The sequence below is a fragment of the Erythrolamprus reginae genome, chromosome 10 (genome assembly GCF_031021105.1).
Source record: "Erythrolamprus reginae isolate rEryReg1 chromosome 10, rEryReg1.hap1, whole genome shotgun sequence".
Lineage (NCBI taxonomy): Eukaryota > Metazoa > Chordata > Lepidosauria > Squamata > Dipsadidae > Erythrolamprus > Erythrolamprus reginae.
In genome coordinates this window covers 50,200,529-50,216,817 of record NC_091959.1, presented here as the reverse complement: position 1 = coordinate 50,216,817, position 16,289 = coordinate 50,200,529, and the positions used below count along the sequence as shown (strand labels likewise).

The window sequence follows — 16,289 nt, the reverse complement described above, 5'->3', positions numbered from 1 at the left end:
TCCTGGGCTGGGGGGAGTCACCAGGCGTCACTGGCCCAGTTCCGTGGCTGTGGCTGGGCTTCTGGCTTCCACAAGCAGTAGAATATATTGGTGTAGGCTTTCACAGCTGGACATCTGCCACCCTACTTGCCCTGAAGCCCAACCCCGCCCAGGGCAATCGTACTTTGGTGCATAAGAATAGATGATGCCACTTATCAGAGTCGCAGGGAGTAGGAAGAGCTGAAGGAAGGCGACGTTCTAGCGAAGAACCAACTGAGAGAGGACAACCTGGGAGTATCCATGAAGCCAAAAACAGACTTTCGTGGCCTCTCACCTCTTGTAAATGAGTCCCAGCGCCCGGTCAGGTCTCACAGTTGGCCTTCTCCAGGTCCCATCAACTAGACAATGTCACTTGGCAGGGCCTAGGGGAAGAGCCTTCTCTGTGGGGGGCCTGGCCCTCTGGAGTCAGCTCCCCCAGAGATTCGTACTGCCCCCCCCTCCTCACTCTCTCCAAAAGTCTTAAGACTCATCTGTGCTGCCAGGCTTGGGGCCATTAGATCCTGGCTCCCTGGCTGACGAATGTTGTGTGTGATTGGTGTCTGAACGGGTACGGTTGACTTTTTGACATTGGGAATTTTACATTAGTTTTCATATGTTGTGAGCCACTCCGACTCCTCAGAGAGGGGCAGCACATAAATCAAATGAATGAACAAATAATATGTTGTGCTGCTTTAGAATTAACTTGCTGCCCCATTTCTCTCTAGACTCCACAGAGCTTCCCAAACGTCTCAGCTTGGACAGCTCCTCCTCCCTTGAATCACTGGCCTCGGCTCAATCCATTTCCAATTCCGGGCCGCTCCCTGGCCACAACCCCCCCTTCTCTCCTACGGGCCCAGACAGCCTGGCCTCAGATGCCATCTCCGTCTACAGCCTCAGCTCCATTGCTTCTTCCATTAGCTTCGCCTCCAAGCCTGAGGGCCCGTCTGAGGTAGGCGGCTCCAGGGGACACCAAGACTCTGAGAGGTCCAAGGCCATTTACCCCCAGAGGGTCTCCTCATCACACAGTAATTTCTCAACACAGGCCAGAGCTGGGCCCAGCAAAGATGAGGAAGAGTACGAGGGGTTCTCCATCGTGAGCAATGAACCTCTGGCTGTATGCCAGGAGAGTCCAGGCATGTTTTCCACAGACCACAGCCTCTCCCAGAGCGGAGAGGTCAGAGGCTCTGTTAACTTCAAGCACAGCATCAGCTCCCCAAACTCCCCAGGTAAAATGACGCTCGTTCCCAGCCCAAACTCCCCTTTCCAGAAGGTTGGGAAACAAACGGCTTCAGATATAGGTGAATCAGACCATTCCAGTACCGAAACGGACAGCACCGTCAAATCCCAAGAGGAAGGGAATGGCCCAAAGTTGGATCCTCAGGAGCTGGCCCAGAAGATCCTGCAGGAAACGCAGAGTCACCTCCTCGCAGTGGAGCACCTCCAGTGTGCCGGCAGCAGGCGCTGTCCTCACCAGCCTGGCTCACCCTCCATGGTCACCACCACCTTCCGGTCCTCAGAGACCAGTGCCTTTAGCAGGCCACTGTGCTCCAGCATCAAAGGTCAGCCTTCTCCTGCTCCAGCGAGGCCTGAGCTCCTCCTCAGGAGTGCCTGCCTGCGAACACCCAGTTCTGGAGAGAACAGCCCTTCTCCCTCCGAGACGTCCACCAAGGGAAACGCTAGGCAGCTTTCCCCCAGCCTGGACACTTGTGTGCCTGTGGCAGATCAGCTAGTTTTCAGGCTGAAGTATCCCAGCTCTTCCTACAGTGCCCATATATCCAGGTCTCCACAGAACATCTCTCCCAGCTCAGGGCATCGATCCCCAGCGGACAGCAGTCCCTCCCCAGCCCTCTCCTATTCCTCTGCCAGCTCGACCCGTTCCAGCCCCGCCAACCCACCCGCCCTAGACAAGCTCAAGATGGCAGCCATCGACGGAAAGGTGCAGGCCATCCACAATCTGAAGATGTTCTGGCAAAATGTCCCCCAGCAACCCCCTGGACCCATGAGGAGCTCCCACAGCCCTTCTGCGAAGGCCTCCAAACGAGATGTGCTGAGCCTGCTGAACCTGTCGCCCCGGCGTAGCAAAGAGGAGGCCACAGACAAACTGGAGCTGAAGGACTTGTCTGCTCCCTGTGCTCTTTTGCAGAAGAACTCTCCCAATGGGCGTAGGCCTCCAGCTGACGCCAGCAGCGCTCTGGAGTCCAGCTACCCCATAAGGCTACCTTCTGGCAATAGCTACAAGTTTTTGTCTCCAGGAAGGTTCTTCCCTTCGTCAAAGTGCTGACTCTCAAGTGGCTCATTGTTTTTTGTCTGCCTGGGTGGTTCTGGGCCTTCTTTCCTGGTCACCGGCTTGAAAGATGTGGTACAGCGGGAAGCAGGTTGGAGAACCAGGGCCCAGCAAGATGCTTTTGAGCAGAGGTCAGGCCTACGGATCTTGTTTAACGACAGTTGGCTATTTGCCACCTTCTTAGTTGCCACTCAGTGGCACTGGGTGCGGGAGGGGCAGCAATTCTATTAGGCAGCGCACAGAATTTTTTGGGTAGAAATACAAGCCATGTTGTCAGTGCTTCCAGGAAGGGTTGGGAGAAGGCTTCAATCCGGAGAAGGACACGGCTGCTTCCCTCTCCAGGGCCAACCCAGAGGCTCTCCTGGCTGTGCCGGGCAGGCCCCTCGCGGCAGCATAGGAACCGGCGGCGGGGCCGCCGCTGGAGGCCGAAACGGGAGGAGGCTGCCGCACCACAGGCCGCTTCCCTTCTTCCCAACCACCCGCACCCCCGTGTCGTGGGCTCGTCTGTCTCTTCCCCTTTACATTTTGTGCCCTGGGAGGGGTGGGTGGGAGGGGGCGGGGATCCTTCTTTCGTTTGCATGCAGCCGGCGCAGGCCTCGAGCGGGCCCGCGTGTGTCGGCCGTGGGGGGGTGGGGGAAAGGCCCGGCTTCCCTGCCCGCCCCCCTCGGGGCCCGGGACGGAAGGCAAAGGCCGCTTCCGGGGGCCCCTTCGACCCTATGCAAAGCCGCTCCGTCCGTCCGTCCTCGGCGGGAAGGAGCGCCCCCCTCCGGCCCGACGGACTTATTTTGTAGCCGCGCCTCCGTTTCCGGGCGGCGTTTCGCGTTTTGTATTCCGAGTCCGTCTTGTACAGAGGAGGAGTCCCTCCTGTTTTTATGGCCGCCCTTCGTGGTTCCCTTTGTGGTCTTATTAAAGCATGAGCGCTCTTCCTTCTCTGTCTCTCTCCGGCGCTTCTTTCAACGGGACTTCCGGGCCCTTCTAGGCAAACTCGTTCGTCGCCCGAGAAGCTTCTCCAGGGCTGCCCTGGCGGGGGGGGCGGAGCGCTTCCGGTGAGCAGAGGAAGCGGTGACTTTGGCCTGGAAGCAATTCATCCCACGATGACCCCGCTCCAAACTCGGCTGCCCCGCCCCCCTTAACGCGGCTGTGGGATTTCAGGGGGCGCCTCTCGACTTTACATTTTCCTAGATTTATGGTCATCCGCCAGACTTTCCTCACTTCCGGGGGCGGAGCTATAGTTTATTTTTGTCAAGCTTGTGTACGATTACAGACAAAATAATCCAACCAATGAATATATAAGAAGCAAGTACAAAAAATGAATATGTAAGAAGTACAAGCATGGCCTTTTGAGTACATGTTATTTTTTTCGAATACCGTAGCGGTCCGGCCTGAGGATCCCCGTTATGTCACACCGTGGGTTGGGAGGCGGGTCCGTTAGGTTATCAACCAATGACCGGCGGCGCACGGAGGGGGAGGGGGCTCATCTGCTGCGCCGTGATTGGTTGCGGCCGAGATGGGGCGAGGCCAAGCTCACGGAAGTGCCTATGGGTAGGCGGCCCCGACGGCGCATGCGCATGGGGCTGCTGCCTGCGGGAAAATGGTGCTCATCAAGGAATTGTGAGCGGCGCGGGGCGGCTCCGGAGTGGGGGAGGCGGGAAGGGGGGAGCGCTCCGGTCCTCCGCGGGGGAGGCGGGCGGGCGGGCGGGTGTCCGGCGGGCCTTCCGGAGCGGGGAGCGGGGGTCCGTGGGGGCCTCGGCTGACCCGCCCTCTCTCTCCCTCCCTCGGCAGCCGCGTCGTCTTGCCCTGCTCGGTGCAGGAGGTAGGTGCTGGGACCGCGGGGGGCGAGGGGGCGGGGCCTGTGTGTGTCCGGGGGTCCCAACCCTTCCCCGGTCTCCCGCCCAGTACCAGGTGGGGCAGCTGTTCTCCGTGGCCGAAGCCAGCAAGAACGAGACGGGCGGCGGCGAGGGCATCCAGGTGCTGACCAACGAGCCCTACGAGCAGGGCGGCGAGCGCGGCCAGTACACGCACAAGATCTACCACCTGAAGAGGTATAGCGGGGCGGGGGGGCACCGGGAGGGGAGGGGGGTCCAGGCAGCCCAGGGAGATTCCCCCCCCCTCCCAGGGGTGGTGGAGTGCAACCGGCCGCTCTTGTTCCGCTCCTAGCAAAGTGCCGGGCTTTGTGCGGATGTTTGCCCCGGAGGGCTCCCTGGTCTTCCACGAAAAGGCCTGGAACGCCTATCCCTACTGCAGGACGGGTGAGTGGGCGCAGGGAAAGGGGGCTGGGCGCCTGGGGGGGGGGATTCTGCCGCCTAGAACCATCTCCCCCGAGAGAGAGTGAGGGGCTTATGAAATAGGACCTGAAGACTCACTCGGACTGGCCTCATCCTGGCAGGCGTGAGAGGAGAGGAGGCCACTCAGAAGGAAGGGAGGGAGGATTTATGAACGGGGAAAACTTGGTCAGCCTCCCTACTAGCTGTGGCCATAGTTTGGTGGCCGTGGCAGAAGAGGAATACTGTAAAGTCTCCATTCCAGCCCCACTCTGCTCCAGGGGAAGAAGGATGCTGTGGAAACTGTCTGGGCCTCTGACTGGTTACGAGGGACAGGGGCATATTTGTTGTGCTCTCTTTCAAACGGGGCTCTGTGGCCACCTCGTGTTACCAGGCATTTAATCTGGGCAATATTATTATTATTATTATTATTATTATTATTATTATTATTATCCTTTTGCAATGCAGTCACTTCTCTTTGTCTCCCTTTTTCTTTCCGTCATGTCCTGCCAATCAGTCGTCACGGTGAGTGTCTCCTCCCCTCGTGCTTGGGCTTCTGTGTGCAGGGTCCTCCCTTAGAGTGGAAGAGCCAGAAGGCTGGCGGGGAGCGAGGCGGGGGCTGGCCTGCAAAGGGGATGCGCATGCACCCCCCCCCCCGGAGCAGCTCTTGGGATTTGCAGCGGAGGAGCTGTGGCGAAGTCTCCGTTCTGATCCTCTTCTCCAGACCACGGCCCTGCTTGCACGTTGGACAACAGGGGTCACTTCCAGCAGAGAGGTCTGGGCTGGAGCTTGCACATTCCAGTGCTGCGTTACAGGGCGCACGGCTTATGTGTGCTGCAGGGGCCCCCGAAGAGACCTGTGGCCTCTCTGCCGCTAAACGTGTCCCGCTGCCTCCCACTGAACCTCATGGGAAATGCTGGGGGGGGGGGGGGGGGTTGCCACTTTTTGCCCAAATTCTCCCACTGGGTCTTGAGAGTCACCTCCGTTTGCTTTTCTTCCCATAGAATGAATACATGAAAGAGGATTTTTTTATCAAGATTGAGACTTGGCACAAGCCTGACCTGGGCACACTGGACAATGTGAGTTGGCCTTGGGCCGTTTGTTTCTGGGCCTGGGTCTCCCCACTGGGCGTAGGCTTGCGTGGCTCCCACCGCCACTCAGGAGGGAGGATCGGCAGCTTCCGGCTGGGGGCTTGGCCACTAACATCCCTCCAGTGCTGGGACTGAGTTTTTCTTCTGCCCCCAAACTGTGGGGGGTGCGTTTTCCGATCAGTCATTTGAGCAGTTTTAAGGAAACTAAAGAGCAGAGAAGCACGTAAAAGAACAATTAAATGCCCAAATTCGAAATATCTAAGCTGCACTGTAGAAGGTGGGTGTCCTTATTTCAGGTTTTATGCTCACGATTGGAGCTCACTTTAAGATTGGGGCCCGTACGTCCCTCTTGCAACGATCCCCCGAGCTCTCCCGGCTGCCTGGCCAAGGTCTGGGGCCAGGCCTCCCTGCTGCCGGCCGTGCCCCTGTGCTGAGGGAAGGGAGGAGGGGGCCGGGCCCCGGGGTCAGTGCTGCTTCCTCTTCCCGCAGGTCCATGATTTGGATCCCAATACATGGAAAAACGTGGAAGTGGTGCATATCGATATAGCAGACAGGAACCAAGTGGAGCCCGGAGTAAGTGGCCGCCACGTCTCCCCTGTAGCTTGATGCTGCGGGTGGGTTGGGGCCTGATCCTGCGCATAAGCGCTGCTTCAAAAAAGGGGAGTGAGGGGCTGCTTCAGTGGTGGGTTGAGAAGAGCCACAACCATCAAGGCTGCTTAGCCACCAGTACCACTCGAGCTCTGGCCTCCACAGCCACGTCTCCTTTGCCTGCCTGCCACAGAGGCCGAAACTGCCACGGGGATTTCGTTTTCCAACTAAACGAGGTGCCAGCAGCAACGAGAGGTGGAGGCAGTTGCCCAGAATCGGGGAGGAAACGGCCAAAGCTTAGAAATTTCTCACTTAGTGCATCAGCTCCCTGGGACTTCTTTATTTTATATAAATATAAATATAAAATAGTATTATTTTGTTAAAGATAGAAACTAATGCAAACTATTATGTGGTGCCTGGAGGCTGTTGGGGCCTGGATGGGTGTCAACAGGCTCAAACTCAGCCCTGGCAAGACGGAGTGGCTGTGGGTCTTGCCTCCCAAGGACAATTCTATCTGTCCATCCATTACCCTGGGGGGGGGATTATTGACCCCCTCAGAGAGGGTCCGCAACTTGGGCGTCCTCCTCGACCCACAGCTCACATTAGAGAACCATCTTTTGGCTGTGGCGAGGGGGGCGTTTGCCCAGGTTTGCCTGCTGCAACAGTTGTGGCCCTGTTTGGACTGGGAGTCTCTGCTCACAGTCACTCAAGCCCTCATCCCCTTGAGGTTTGACTACTGCAACGCTCTCTACATGGGTCTGCCTCTGAAGAGTGTTCGGAATGCGGCCGCACGAGCTATCATGGGCCCCCCTCGGTATGCCCACGTCTCTCCAACACTCCGTGGCTTGCATTGACTGCCGATCAGTTTCCAGTCACAATTCAGAGTGTTGGCAATGACCTATAAAGCCCTACATGGCATCGGACCAGAATACCTCCGGGACCACCGCCTTCTGCCGCACGAACCCCAGCGGCTGATTGGGTCCCCACAGGGTTGGCCTTCCGTCCACTAAACAATGTCGTCTGGTCTAGTTTTTAACAATACAGGTTTTTAATATAGTTTATATTGGTTTTGTATTCTATTGTATTTTATTGTTGCTGTGAGCTGCTCTGAGTCCTCGGCATACAAGTCTAATAAATTATTATTATTAAATTATTATTAATTATAAAACAAGGAAAAACAAAGAGGAAGCTGAAAGTGCAAGATAGGGGGGAAAAGGAAAGTTACACAAAAGCCCCTTCCACTCCTGCTCACCAATCCGCCTCTTTCTGGTTACAACAGAATCCTTTTCTTTCTATGATTTATTCTGCCTGATTAAAACTATATCTTCATTTTTTTGTTTCATGAAAAAGTTTATGAGGAGGATGCAGTCAGCAATACATGTTGTTATATGATAGTTGTATAATGTATGTCTTCCTTTGCCATATCCATCATCGGACGTTGGCAATCCTTTTTTTTGGTCAACAGCCACATGAAACCGGTCCCTTAGGCTTGAAGCCATGGTGAAGTCCTTCTTCAGCTGGACCTTGATGGCCTTTGATCTTTCCCTGGAGGGTTAAGTGAAGGATGCCCCATTTTTCTGGGTGTCACATCACATGCCCAAAATATTCTAACTTTCCCTTTTTAATGGCTTTGATGACTTCCCTTGGCTTCCCAGGCGGCTTCTCACCTCCTCATTTGTTTATTCGTTTATTTATCTGATTGGATTTGTATGTCGTCTCCCTCCGAGGACTCGGGGCGGCTCACAGCATATACAAAAACAGAACAATAATATAAATCCAATTAATGCTACATTAAAAACAACCATTACATTCAATTAAAAGAAAGTAAAACCTATCAAACCAATCATTCAACGCTCATACTTAAAACATAGAAACATAGAAGACTGACGGCAGAAAAAGACCTCATGGTCCATCTAGTCTGCCCTTATACTATTTTCTGTATTTTATCTTAGGATGGATCTATGTTTATCCCAGGCAGGTTTACATTCAGTTTCTGTGGATTTATCTACCACGTCTGCTGGAAGTTTGTTCCAAGGATCTACTACTCTTTCAGTCAAATCATATTTTCTCACGTTGCTTCTGATCTTTCCCCCAACTAACTTCAGATTGTGTCCCCTTGTTCTTGGGTTCACTTTCCTATGAAAAACACTTCCCTCCTGGACCTTATTCAACCCTTTAACACATTTAAATGTTTCGATCATGTCCCCCCTTTTCCTTCAACATTCATTGATCAGGGGGGAAATCTAAAAGTCCCAAGCCTGGCGGCAAAGATGAGTTTTTAAGCTCTTTCGGAGGGCGAGGAGGGTGGGGGCAGTGCAAATTTCTGGGGGAGAGCTACTTCCAGAGTGTCGAGGCTGCCACAGAGAAGGCTCTTCCCTGGGGCCCGCCAGCTGACATTGTTTGGTCAACCTTACCCTAAGGAGGCCAACCCTGTGGGACCTCACCGGTCGCTGGGATTCATGCGGCAGAAGGCGGTCTTGGAGATAATATGGTCCTGCGCCATGAAGGGCTTTATTGGTCATAACCAACACTTTGAATTTTGCCTGGAAACGATTGGTAGCCAATGCCGAGTGAGGGCGAGATGTGGGCATTTCTTGGAAGTCCCAAGACTGCTTTTGCGGCTGCACTTTGGACGATCTGGAGTTTCCGAGCACTCTTCAAAGGTCGCCCCATGTAGAGGACATTGCAGTAGTCGAACCTCAAGGTGATAAGGGCATGAGTGACCGTGAGCAAAGACTCCCTGTCCAAATAGGGCCGCAACTGGTGCACCAGGCAGACCCGGGCAAACGCCCCCCTCGCCACAGCCGAAAGAGGGTCTTCTAAACTTAGCTGTGGATCGAGGAGGACGCCCAAGTTGCAAAGCCTCTCTGAGGGGGTCAATAATTCCCTCCCCCAGGGTGATGGACGGACAGATGGACTTGTCCTTGGGAGGCAGTACCCACAGCCACTCCGTCTTGTCTGGATTGAGTCTGAGCCTGTTGGCACCCATCCAGACCCTGACAGCCTCCAGACCCTGGCACATCACTCCCACTGCTTTGCTGAGTGGACATGGGGTGGAGATGCACAGCTGGGTGTTGTACTGATGGCAACTCACCCCGTGCCCTTAGAGGATCTCGCCCAACGGTTTCATGCAGATATTAAACAGCAGAGGGGAGAGAACCGACCCCTCCCCTGAGGAGCCCCACCTAGGAGTCGACCTCTGCCCCCCCCCCCCCCCCGCTAACACATGGCGTTGCCCAGACGTAGACAAAGGCTTTAACTGACAGCTGCTGCTGTCTCAGGACACAGGTTTTGGCCTGGTCTCCTCATCAGCTCCAGGGTTTTTGTCTAAGCAGTTTTGCCTGATTTGTTTACAAAAGTCACAAACAAAAGAATTGTGATACTGTAAGCAGAACGAAACACACCATTAACTTCAGAAAGAGATTCGGCTTGAGAAGAAATTTGAAAGAAAATAAACAGAGTGAAAACAAACACATTGAAATCAGCTTCGTAGCTTTTTCCTCTGCTTCAGATTGGAGTCCGTCTCTGGCTTCCCCTTGCGTCCACAAACCCTGGGTGGGTCATGGCCCAGGAGCTCTGTGGCCTCCCACCAGCATTCCCGTGGTGCACATCCTCTTCCTGCCAGCTGCTTGGGGCTCAGTTGCAAGTGGGGAACTCTTGGAAGCCCTTCCGGGGAGCAAACCCTCTTGGCCCTGTGGGACTTAACGTTGGAGCTCCGTGCGCATGGGGCTACACACCCAGAGGGCGGCAGGAAGGAGCTGGGGCCGCTGGGAACGTGGCCCTAGGAGCAGGAGGCCCCTCCCCCCCTCTTCCTGGTTTTTCCTGGGGCTGCATACGCCCAGCGCAGGCGGCTTCTCTTTTTAAACGTCTCCAGTTCTCTTCCCGGCCTTAACTTTGGAGTTTCTTTGAATCCACAGGACTACAAAGCTGATGAAGACCCTGCATTGTTCCAGTCGGTCAAGACCAAAAGAGGCCCCTTGGGAACGGACTGGAAGGTAACACGAGTCGAGAACAGCAACTCCTGGTTCCCAGAGCCACATAAGAAATGGGGAGGAATCTCAGGGCAGGACCCTTATGCCCCCTGGCCCCACAGGCGCCCTTCAGGAGAGAGGAACGCTTGGAAGTCCATTGGAGCTGTGGGCTGAGCGGGTCCTTGGCTATTAGAGCCCAGCGAAAGGGATCCAGACGTCCAGGGCCTTGGGCTCAAGAGATGACCTCTGGCTGTTAGCTGGCGGCCCGTTTGTGTTCCCAGTTTCCCAAACTGGCTGGGAAGGGGAGCCTTCGCGGTGCCCCATGGACCAGTTCAATCCCAGGACGGTCTTTCCTTGCCTCATGGCTTATTGAGCAATGATGCCCCTGTCCCCTCTTCCGGGACAGTTCTTGACCGCTGGCAAAGTTTGTTTCCAGAGGCAGCTCTTCCTTTGTTCCCCTTGGAGCAGAATGGACTGGAAAGAACCAGGAAGGGATAAAGGAGAAGGGCCGCCCCACTCCCAACCTCCTCGGACCGAGTTGCCCATCGCAGCCTCTCCCCTGGTCCTGTGCCCATTCCTGGCCGGCCGAGAGAGGCCCCTCCCTTCCCCTTTCCAGGCCCCTGGAGAAGGGGCGGCCAAGAGTGGAGAGCGCTTAAAAGCCCCCCCCCTTTTTTAATGGATTCTGCCCACAGAAGGAGTTGGCAGCCGCTGAAGACTGTCCCAAGATGTGTGCTTACAAGCTGGTGACCATCAAGTTTAAGTGGTGGGGGTTGCAGAATAAAATTGAGAACTTCATCCAGAAGGTACCCAGCTGGGAAGGAGGGTCCCTTTCTGGGGGCAAGGGCCACACCTGCCAGGCTCCCAAGGAGGGGCGGGGGGAGGCTGCTGTCTCGGCCTGCCTCCCCCTCCCTCCCTCCCTCCCTCCCTCCCTTTCCCGCAGAGCCTGCGCCTAGGACCAGGGCCAAGAGCCGACTTTTCTTTTCTTTTTAAAGCAAGAGAAGAGGATATTCACCAACTTCCATCGTCAGCTTTTCTGCTGGATTGACCGATGGATTGACCTGACGATGGAAGACATCCGACGAATGGAGGATGAAACCCAAAGAGAGCTGGAGGCGGTAGGAATACTCAAGCCTGTGGGGCAGGGTGGCCGCTCCCTAGATGTGGCTGGAAGCTTGTTGGCAGGGGACGGGGTGGGTCAACCGGCACAGCACAGGGCCCTGGAGTCCCAGAGGGAAAAGTGGGGTGCCAGACTCCCCGGGGGAACCCAAGAGGAGCCCTGCTGAGTGGGGCCAAATTCCCTCAAGTCCAGCCTTCTGCGTCCCACAGTGGCCCCCCAATTGTCCATGGGGATCTTGAGCAGAAAGAGAAGGCAAGACCCTCCCTTTCCCCGGCCCCCCCAACAAGTGGGACCCAAGGGGACCCTGCTTGCCTCCCCCAACATAGAGGCATAGGCACATGGACATCCGAGAATTACAGAGAAAGGATCCCTTCCCCAGTTAACTGCTCTGCCCTCCCCTCCCTGTTTTTTTGGTGGGGGTGAGGGGACCCTTAGAGTGAGAGACTGGGATGTCCTCCCGCTCTGTAGCTCTTCTTTCTCCTAAGAAGTGGTCTTCCTCAAGGGAGCTTAAACCAACCCAAGATGGACCGGTATGTACTCTGGCAGAGTGGGTTTTGGGATAAATTTGTTTGCGTGTATGATGACTGCTCTCCGTGGAAACGTGCGCTGCCTTTTCCCTGGGATGTGGCAGCATTTCCGGGTGATACGTCCATGCCTTTGTTTTGAATGTTTCTGCCTACTAACTCTATCAGACGTCCAAACAGCCAGTCTTCAAAAGGGAAGAAGTGGTCACGTCCGAGCCCCTCCCTTCCTAAGATCCTCGGCCGGGACCTCGGGCCAGCATGGCTTTCGAAAAGAAGGCTCTTTTCACCCAGAGGGTCATTGGCCTCGCTCCTGGGGCTGCGGGTCACCAGGCCCAGTCGGTGCAGCCGAGCTGTGTCCCTTGGCAGAGCAGCCCCAGGGCTTGCAAGCTGCTAAGTGGCCCGAGTAGGTCCCCCCCCTCTCTCTCTCTGTGTGTGTGTGTGTGTATGAGAGCCAATATATATATATTTGCCAAGAGGCAGAAAGGAAGCTGTGATGCTCCTTCCTTATACCAGGGTGACGAGAGAGAGAGAGAGAGAAAGAGAGAGAGAGTGTGAGAGAGTAAGAGAGAGAGAAAGAAAGAAAGAGAGAGAGAGTGTGAGAGAGAGAGAGAGGGCCAAAGTCATGCTGCTTCTTTCAGGGCTGCTAAATAATTGAGGGAGTGTAAACACTTGAGCGCTTTCCTCATTTCTCCACCCAAATGCTCCCCCCCCTCCTCTCCCTCCCCCCCTGGCATTGGATGGTGGAGGCCCCCCTGGTGAGAGCTGGAGAGGAACTGAGCAGCCCCCCCCCAAGCACTCAAGGCCCGGAATGGCTGCCTTCCCCGTCGCCTGTGGACCCTCCCTCCGCCCCAGGAGAGCCCTCCCCAGGCTCAGCCCCCAGGCAGCCACCCCAGCTCCTCCCTACTAACACCTGCTGATGAGCTGCCTGATGGCTGACGGTTCTTTTTTGCACCTAGATGCGTAAGAAGGGCTGTGTCCGCGGAACGTTGGCCACCAGCGCCTAGAGGAAGCCCTCGGTAGGGTCAGAGGCAGGGAAATGGCCCCGTTGCGTAAGTGCTGCTGGCCTCCTGCCAAAGGGACACAGGCTCTCTCGCTCTCTTGCTCTCTCGCTCTCCTGTTTTACATTGTGGGGGTAGCGCGCGCGCACACACACACACACACACACACACATGCACACGCACGCCCCTCCTTCAAGCAGAGGTCCCGGTGCTGCCTAACCAGGCTCTGGCGCAGGAGAAGGTGCCTCCTTTGCGCAGCCTCGTGGTTTAACTGGGGGCAAAAGGTTGGTTACTTCTTGCAGGTTCCGCTTCTTCCTTCTTTGTCAGTGGGTCAGAGCACATGGCTGTAGTTTTTCAGGCTGGTGAGGCCCTGCAGACCCCCACCTTTTGTCCTTCCCTCCCTCCGGGGGCATCTGCCATTTCCCGTGTTTCCGGCAGCCTCAGTTCACTCCCTATTTCATACTGCAGCCTTCCTCTCAGTGGGCCGGTGCTGGTGCTGGCTGCGCTACTCCGGGCAGAGGCTGTTCACACGGAGAGGAATGGGCAAGACCACCTCCAACCCTTTCCCTCCACCCTCTTTCACTCGAGGGCCACAGCAGAGAGTGACCGGTCTTTCTCTCCTCCCCAGCTGCGCAATCAAGGAGAAGTGAGAGGGACGAGCGCGGCCAATGACGAGTGAAGGAAAGCGCCCGGTGTCGCCACCCACCCTCGGGGTGCACAGTCCTTTTTATACGTTGGTGCATGCACGCACACACAAACACGTAGGCACTGGGTGCACGCTTGTACTGGGCTGCTGCTCCGAAGCACCGGGGTCTCTCACCAGGAGGCCCCCCTGCCTTTGTGCCCTCCGTCCAAAGCTAATTAAACCCACCTACTGTCAATTAATGGAAGAAGAGAACAAATTGTATCAATTGGAACATTTTGAAGCTACCGATGCCGGACCAATTTACCTTCTACAATATACACGAGAGATTCTCTCTGTTTAGATGATTAGATGTGCATCCGCAATTAATTTTCCAATCTGAGTAGCTCATTCATGATTTGGTGTAGACATTCTGAATGTATTTAAAGATATTTATTTCTGAATTATCACTTTCCGGAAATCAGATCATTTTTACTAGTAAGGATCAATTTCTTGCTATTGACTTGTTTTTTTTTAAACATTTACACCCATTTGTTGCAAAAAGGTCTATTTTATTGGAGTTTTGTATATAAGGAATTGAGGGTTTCTTCACTAGTGTTTGCAAAATTAAAAAAAAAGAAGCTTGCCAGTAAAATGGAGCCCAAGAGGGGGATGTGGACCTTCGTTTTCTTAGAACTGTTCATGGACTTGAATCACTCTGAAGGAATGACGGTTCACGACAGCCTCTCAACGCTCCCTTTCGCGTCAACTATAGGACTTCACCCAGGACCCTTTGGACACCCATAATCCTGAGGCAGCAGCAGCCTCTTCCAGGCCCAGCTCACCCCAGGAGGGCCCTCGGTTCGGCTTGCCCCACGGCTGCAAGGGCTATTTGTCCGTCCGTTTCCTGGAGGCGAGGTTCTTGTGTGCGCCTGGAGTTGGCGGTTCAGCTTCTAGCCACACTGGCCACACGGGAAGGCTCCCCCCCACTGGCCCTGTGAATGTGTGTTTTTAGAGGTGGATCGTTTAGGCTGCTGCTAATTCAAGGGCTTGCTGTGCGGATGCAGGCTCCGTGCCTGGTTTGGGCCACGACTAGACGTGAACACCGAGAGGACATTTTTGTAGTGAATGTAAAAGGATTACTTCTGCAATTTCGAGTTTTAACTGCATTGAGACAATTTAAATAAATTTGCTTATAAAATATGCACAGCTGTTGCATTTGGATTCAGTTCAACTGTTGGGTAACTGAGGCAAAGCTGGGGGTCAGCACAGCAGAAGAGAGAAAGTCCTGGAGGGGGGAGAGGTGTTTACAGGAGCCGCAGCCCAGTTGTGTTTCCACAAGCAAGGAATTTATGGATTCCGATATCTTTTCTAAAATCTTACCTGGCAGTTTTATTCTGACATTCACACAATACTTTTTGAAAGTTTTTTAAAGGTAGCTTCACCCTTAGCCTTGATACATTTAGATTTCTGTTACTGTGCAGAGCCGGTTTGAGCCTAGACAGGAGGGCAGCTTTCTGGCAGGAAGGAGATTGGGCCTTGGAGACCTGCATCCCAAAGCTGCTGCATTCCCACGACCATGCTAGGATATTGTCCTCTCCGATAAAAACCTAGGAGCCCCCCCTCCCCTCCCCCCCAATTGCAACATTCGGCAAGCTACAGATCATGACGCTACATTTGTTCATTAGCATTTATAACTTGCCTGGTTCCCAAGGCTTCCGAACGGACCCTTTGCCGCTGCGTTGCTGCTTTAGCAAAAGACCACCAGCCATCTGGCCCCTTTTGGCAGCTGCTTCCATGCAATTCATTATTTAATCCCCCCCCTGTTTTCTCTGGTGAAAGTGTGCAACCCCTTAAAACTTACTTAAATTGAAAAAAGCATGGGGGCAGTAAAATCTCCCCCAAAAGCCGCCTGCTTAAAGCCACAGAGCAATCTTAAAATTCTGTAACCCGAGACAGTTAATTATGGAAAAGAACAGAAGGCAAAGCTGCACAGATTTAATCAGAAGTATGAACAGATTTAATCAACTGACACCAAGAAGTTGGACTGGGCAACTGAAAGGGCAAGAAAGGCCACAGCGGCCGGGGCAGTTTCCTCGGCCACCCGTCCGTCAAATCAGAGCATGCACACGCGTCGGGGGCTGGGGGGGGTGTCCAAAGACTGGTCTGAACCCAGAGGATGCTGCCGGAGGGGCGGCCTGCTGCCCGGATGGGGGGGCAACGCATTGGGGTAGCGGAGCTCCACCCCAGAGCCCCCAATTTGCACTGAAAGATGTTGAAAGAAAATGCATAAGCCCCGCCCACAGTGGGGTAGTAAACATTTTGATTGCCCTTCACTGCGATCCCTACCGCTGGACTAAAGGGAGGAGCCTCCCAAGGCCCCCCGCCCCCCCCCTCGGGCCATTGGAAGCAAAAAAACAGGGTTCTCCCTCCTGTGGCCAGCAGGTGGCGGTGGAGGACGCTGGAGCCCCTCCGGTCCTCGGGCGTTGCTGGCTCAGCCGCGGCCTCTGCCAGGCGCTGCTTCCTTAATGCAAGGCAGCTGCCGGCGGTGTGTGTGTGTGTGTGTGTGTGTGTGTGTGTGTGAAAATGCAGGTCTCATGTTTATTAAAAAAAAATGGGGAGCCATTCGGTTGTGCGTAATTTCCTTCTCGCATGCTTGCAAAGAGAGGGAGGCTGTGTGGTGGTGTGCTTGGAGAATTATGATTGCTTCCTTCCTTTTCCAGAGCGAAGATCGAGTGGGGCACCAGAAGGCAGGCCCCCCTCTCCCCAACAGCACAACAGTCCGGCCTCCGCGTTAGTTGGTTGGCGCTTGTGG

The 16,289-nt window shown here is 54.8% G+C and overlaps 2 protein-coding genes across 6 annotated transcripts in view; both read left to right on the top strand.

The window, feature by feature from the left end:
- TTC28 (tetratricopeptide repeat domain 28) overlaps positions 1-3,232 on the top strand; it is a 28,426-nt gene extending 25,194 nt beyond the window's left edge. For all 4 annotated transcript variants that reach the window (XM_070763423.1, XM_070763422.1, XM_070763424.1 and 1 more), the window contains one exon: positions 744-3,232. In XM_070763423.1, the coding sequence (XP_070619524.1) occupies positions 744-2,299 (1,556 nt within the window). In that variant the 3' untranslated portion in view covers positions 2,300-3,232. The remainder of the gene's footprint in view (positions 1-743) is intronic.
- A 604-nt stretch (positions 3,233-3,836) lies between these two features.
- Positions 3,837-14,677, top strand: PITPNB (phosphatidylinositol transfer protein beta). Of its 2 annotated transcripts, XM_070763421.1 has the most exons (12): positions 3,837-3,913; positions 4,085-4,115; positions 4,199-4,344; positions 4,460-4,551; positions 5,081-5,088; positions 5,568-5,642; positions 6,144-6,227; positions 10,160-10,237; positions 10,906-11,016; positions 11,206-11,328; positions 12,811-12,903; positions 13,481-14,677. In XM_070763421.1, exons 1-11 carry the CDS (start codon positions 3,894-3,896, stop codon positions 12,856-12,858), a joined length of 816 nt encoding a protein of 271 aa, XP_070619522.1. In that variant the 5' UTR covers positions 3,837-3,893; the 3' UTR covers positions 12,859-12,903; positions 13,481-14,677. The 2 variants fall into 2 exon arrangements, with proteins under 2 accessions (XP_070619522.1, XP_070619521.1); XM_070763420.1 differs by lacking the exon at positions 12,811-12,903.
- The last annotated feature ends 1,612 nt before the right edge of the window (positions 14,678-16,289 follow it).

Coding starts and splice junctions, on each gene's coding strand:
- PITPNB (XM_070763420.1), top strand. CDS start 3,894: ATGGTGCTCATCAAGGAATT. Junction 3,914..4,084: donor ATGGTGCTCATCAAGGAATT/GTGAGCGGCGCG, acceptor CTCCCTCGGCAG/CCGCGTCGTCTTGCCCTGCT. Junction 11,329..13,480: donor CCCAAAGAGAGCTGGAGGCG/GTAGGAATACTC, acceptor TCTCCTCCCCAG/CTGCGCAATCAAGGAGAAGT.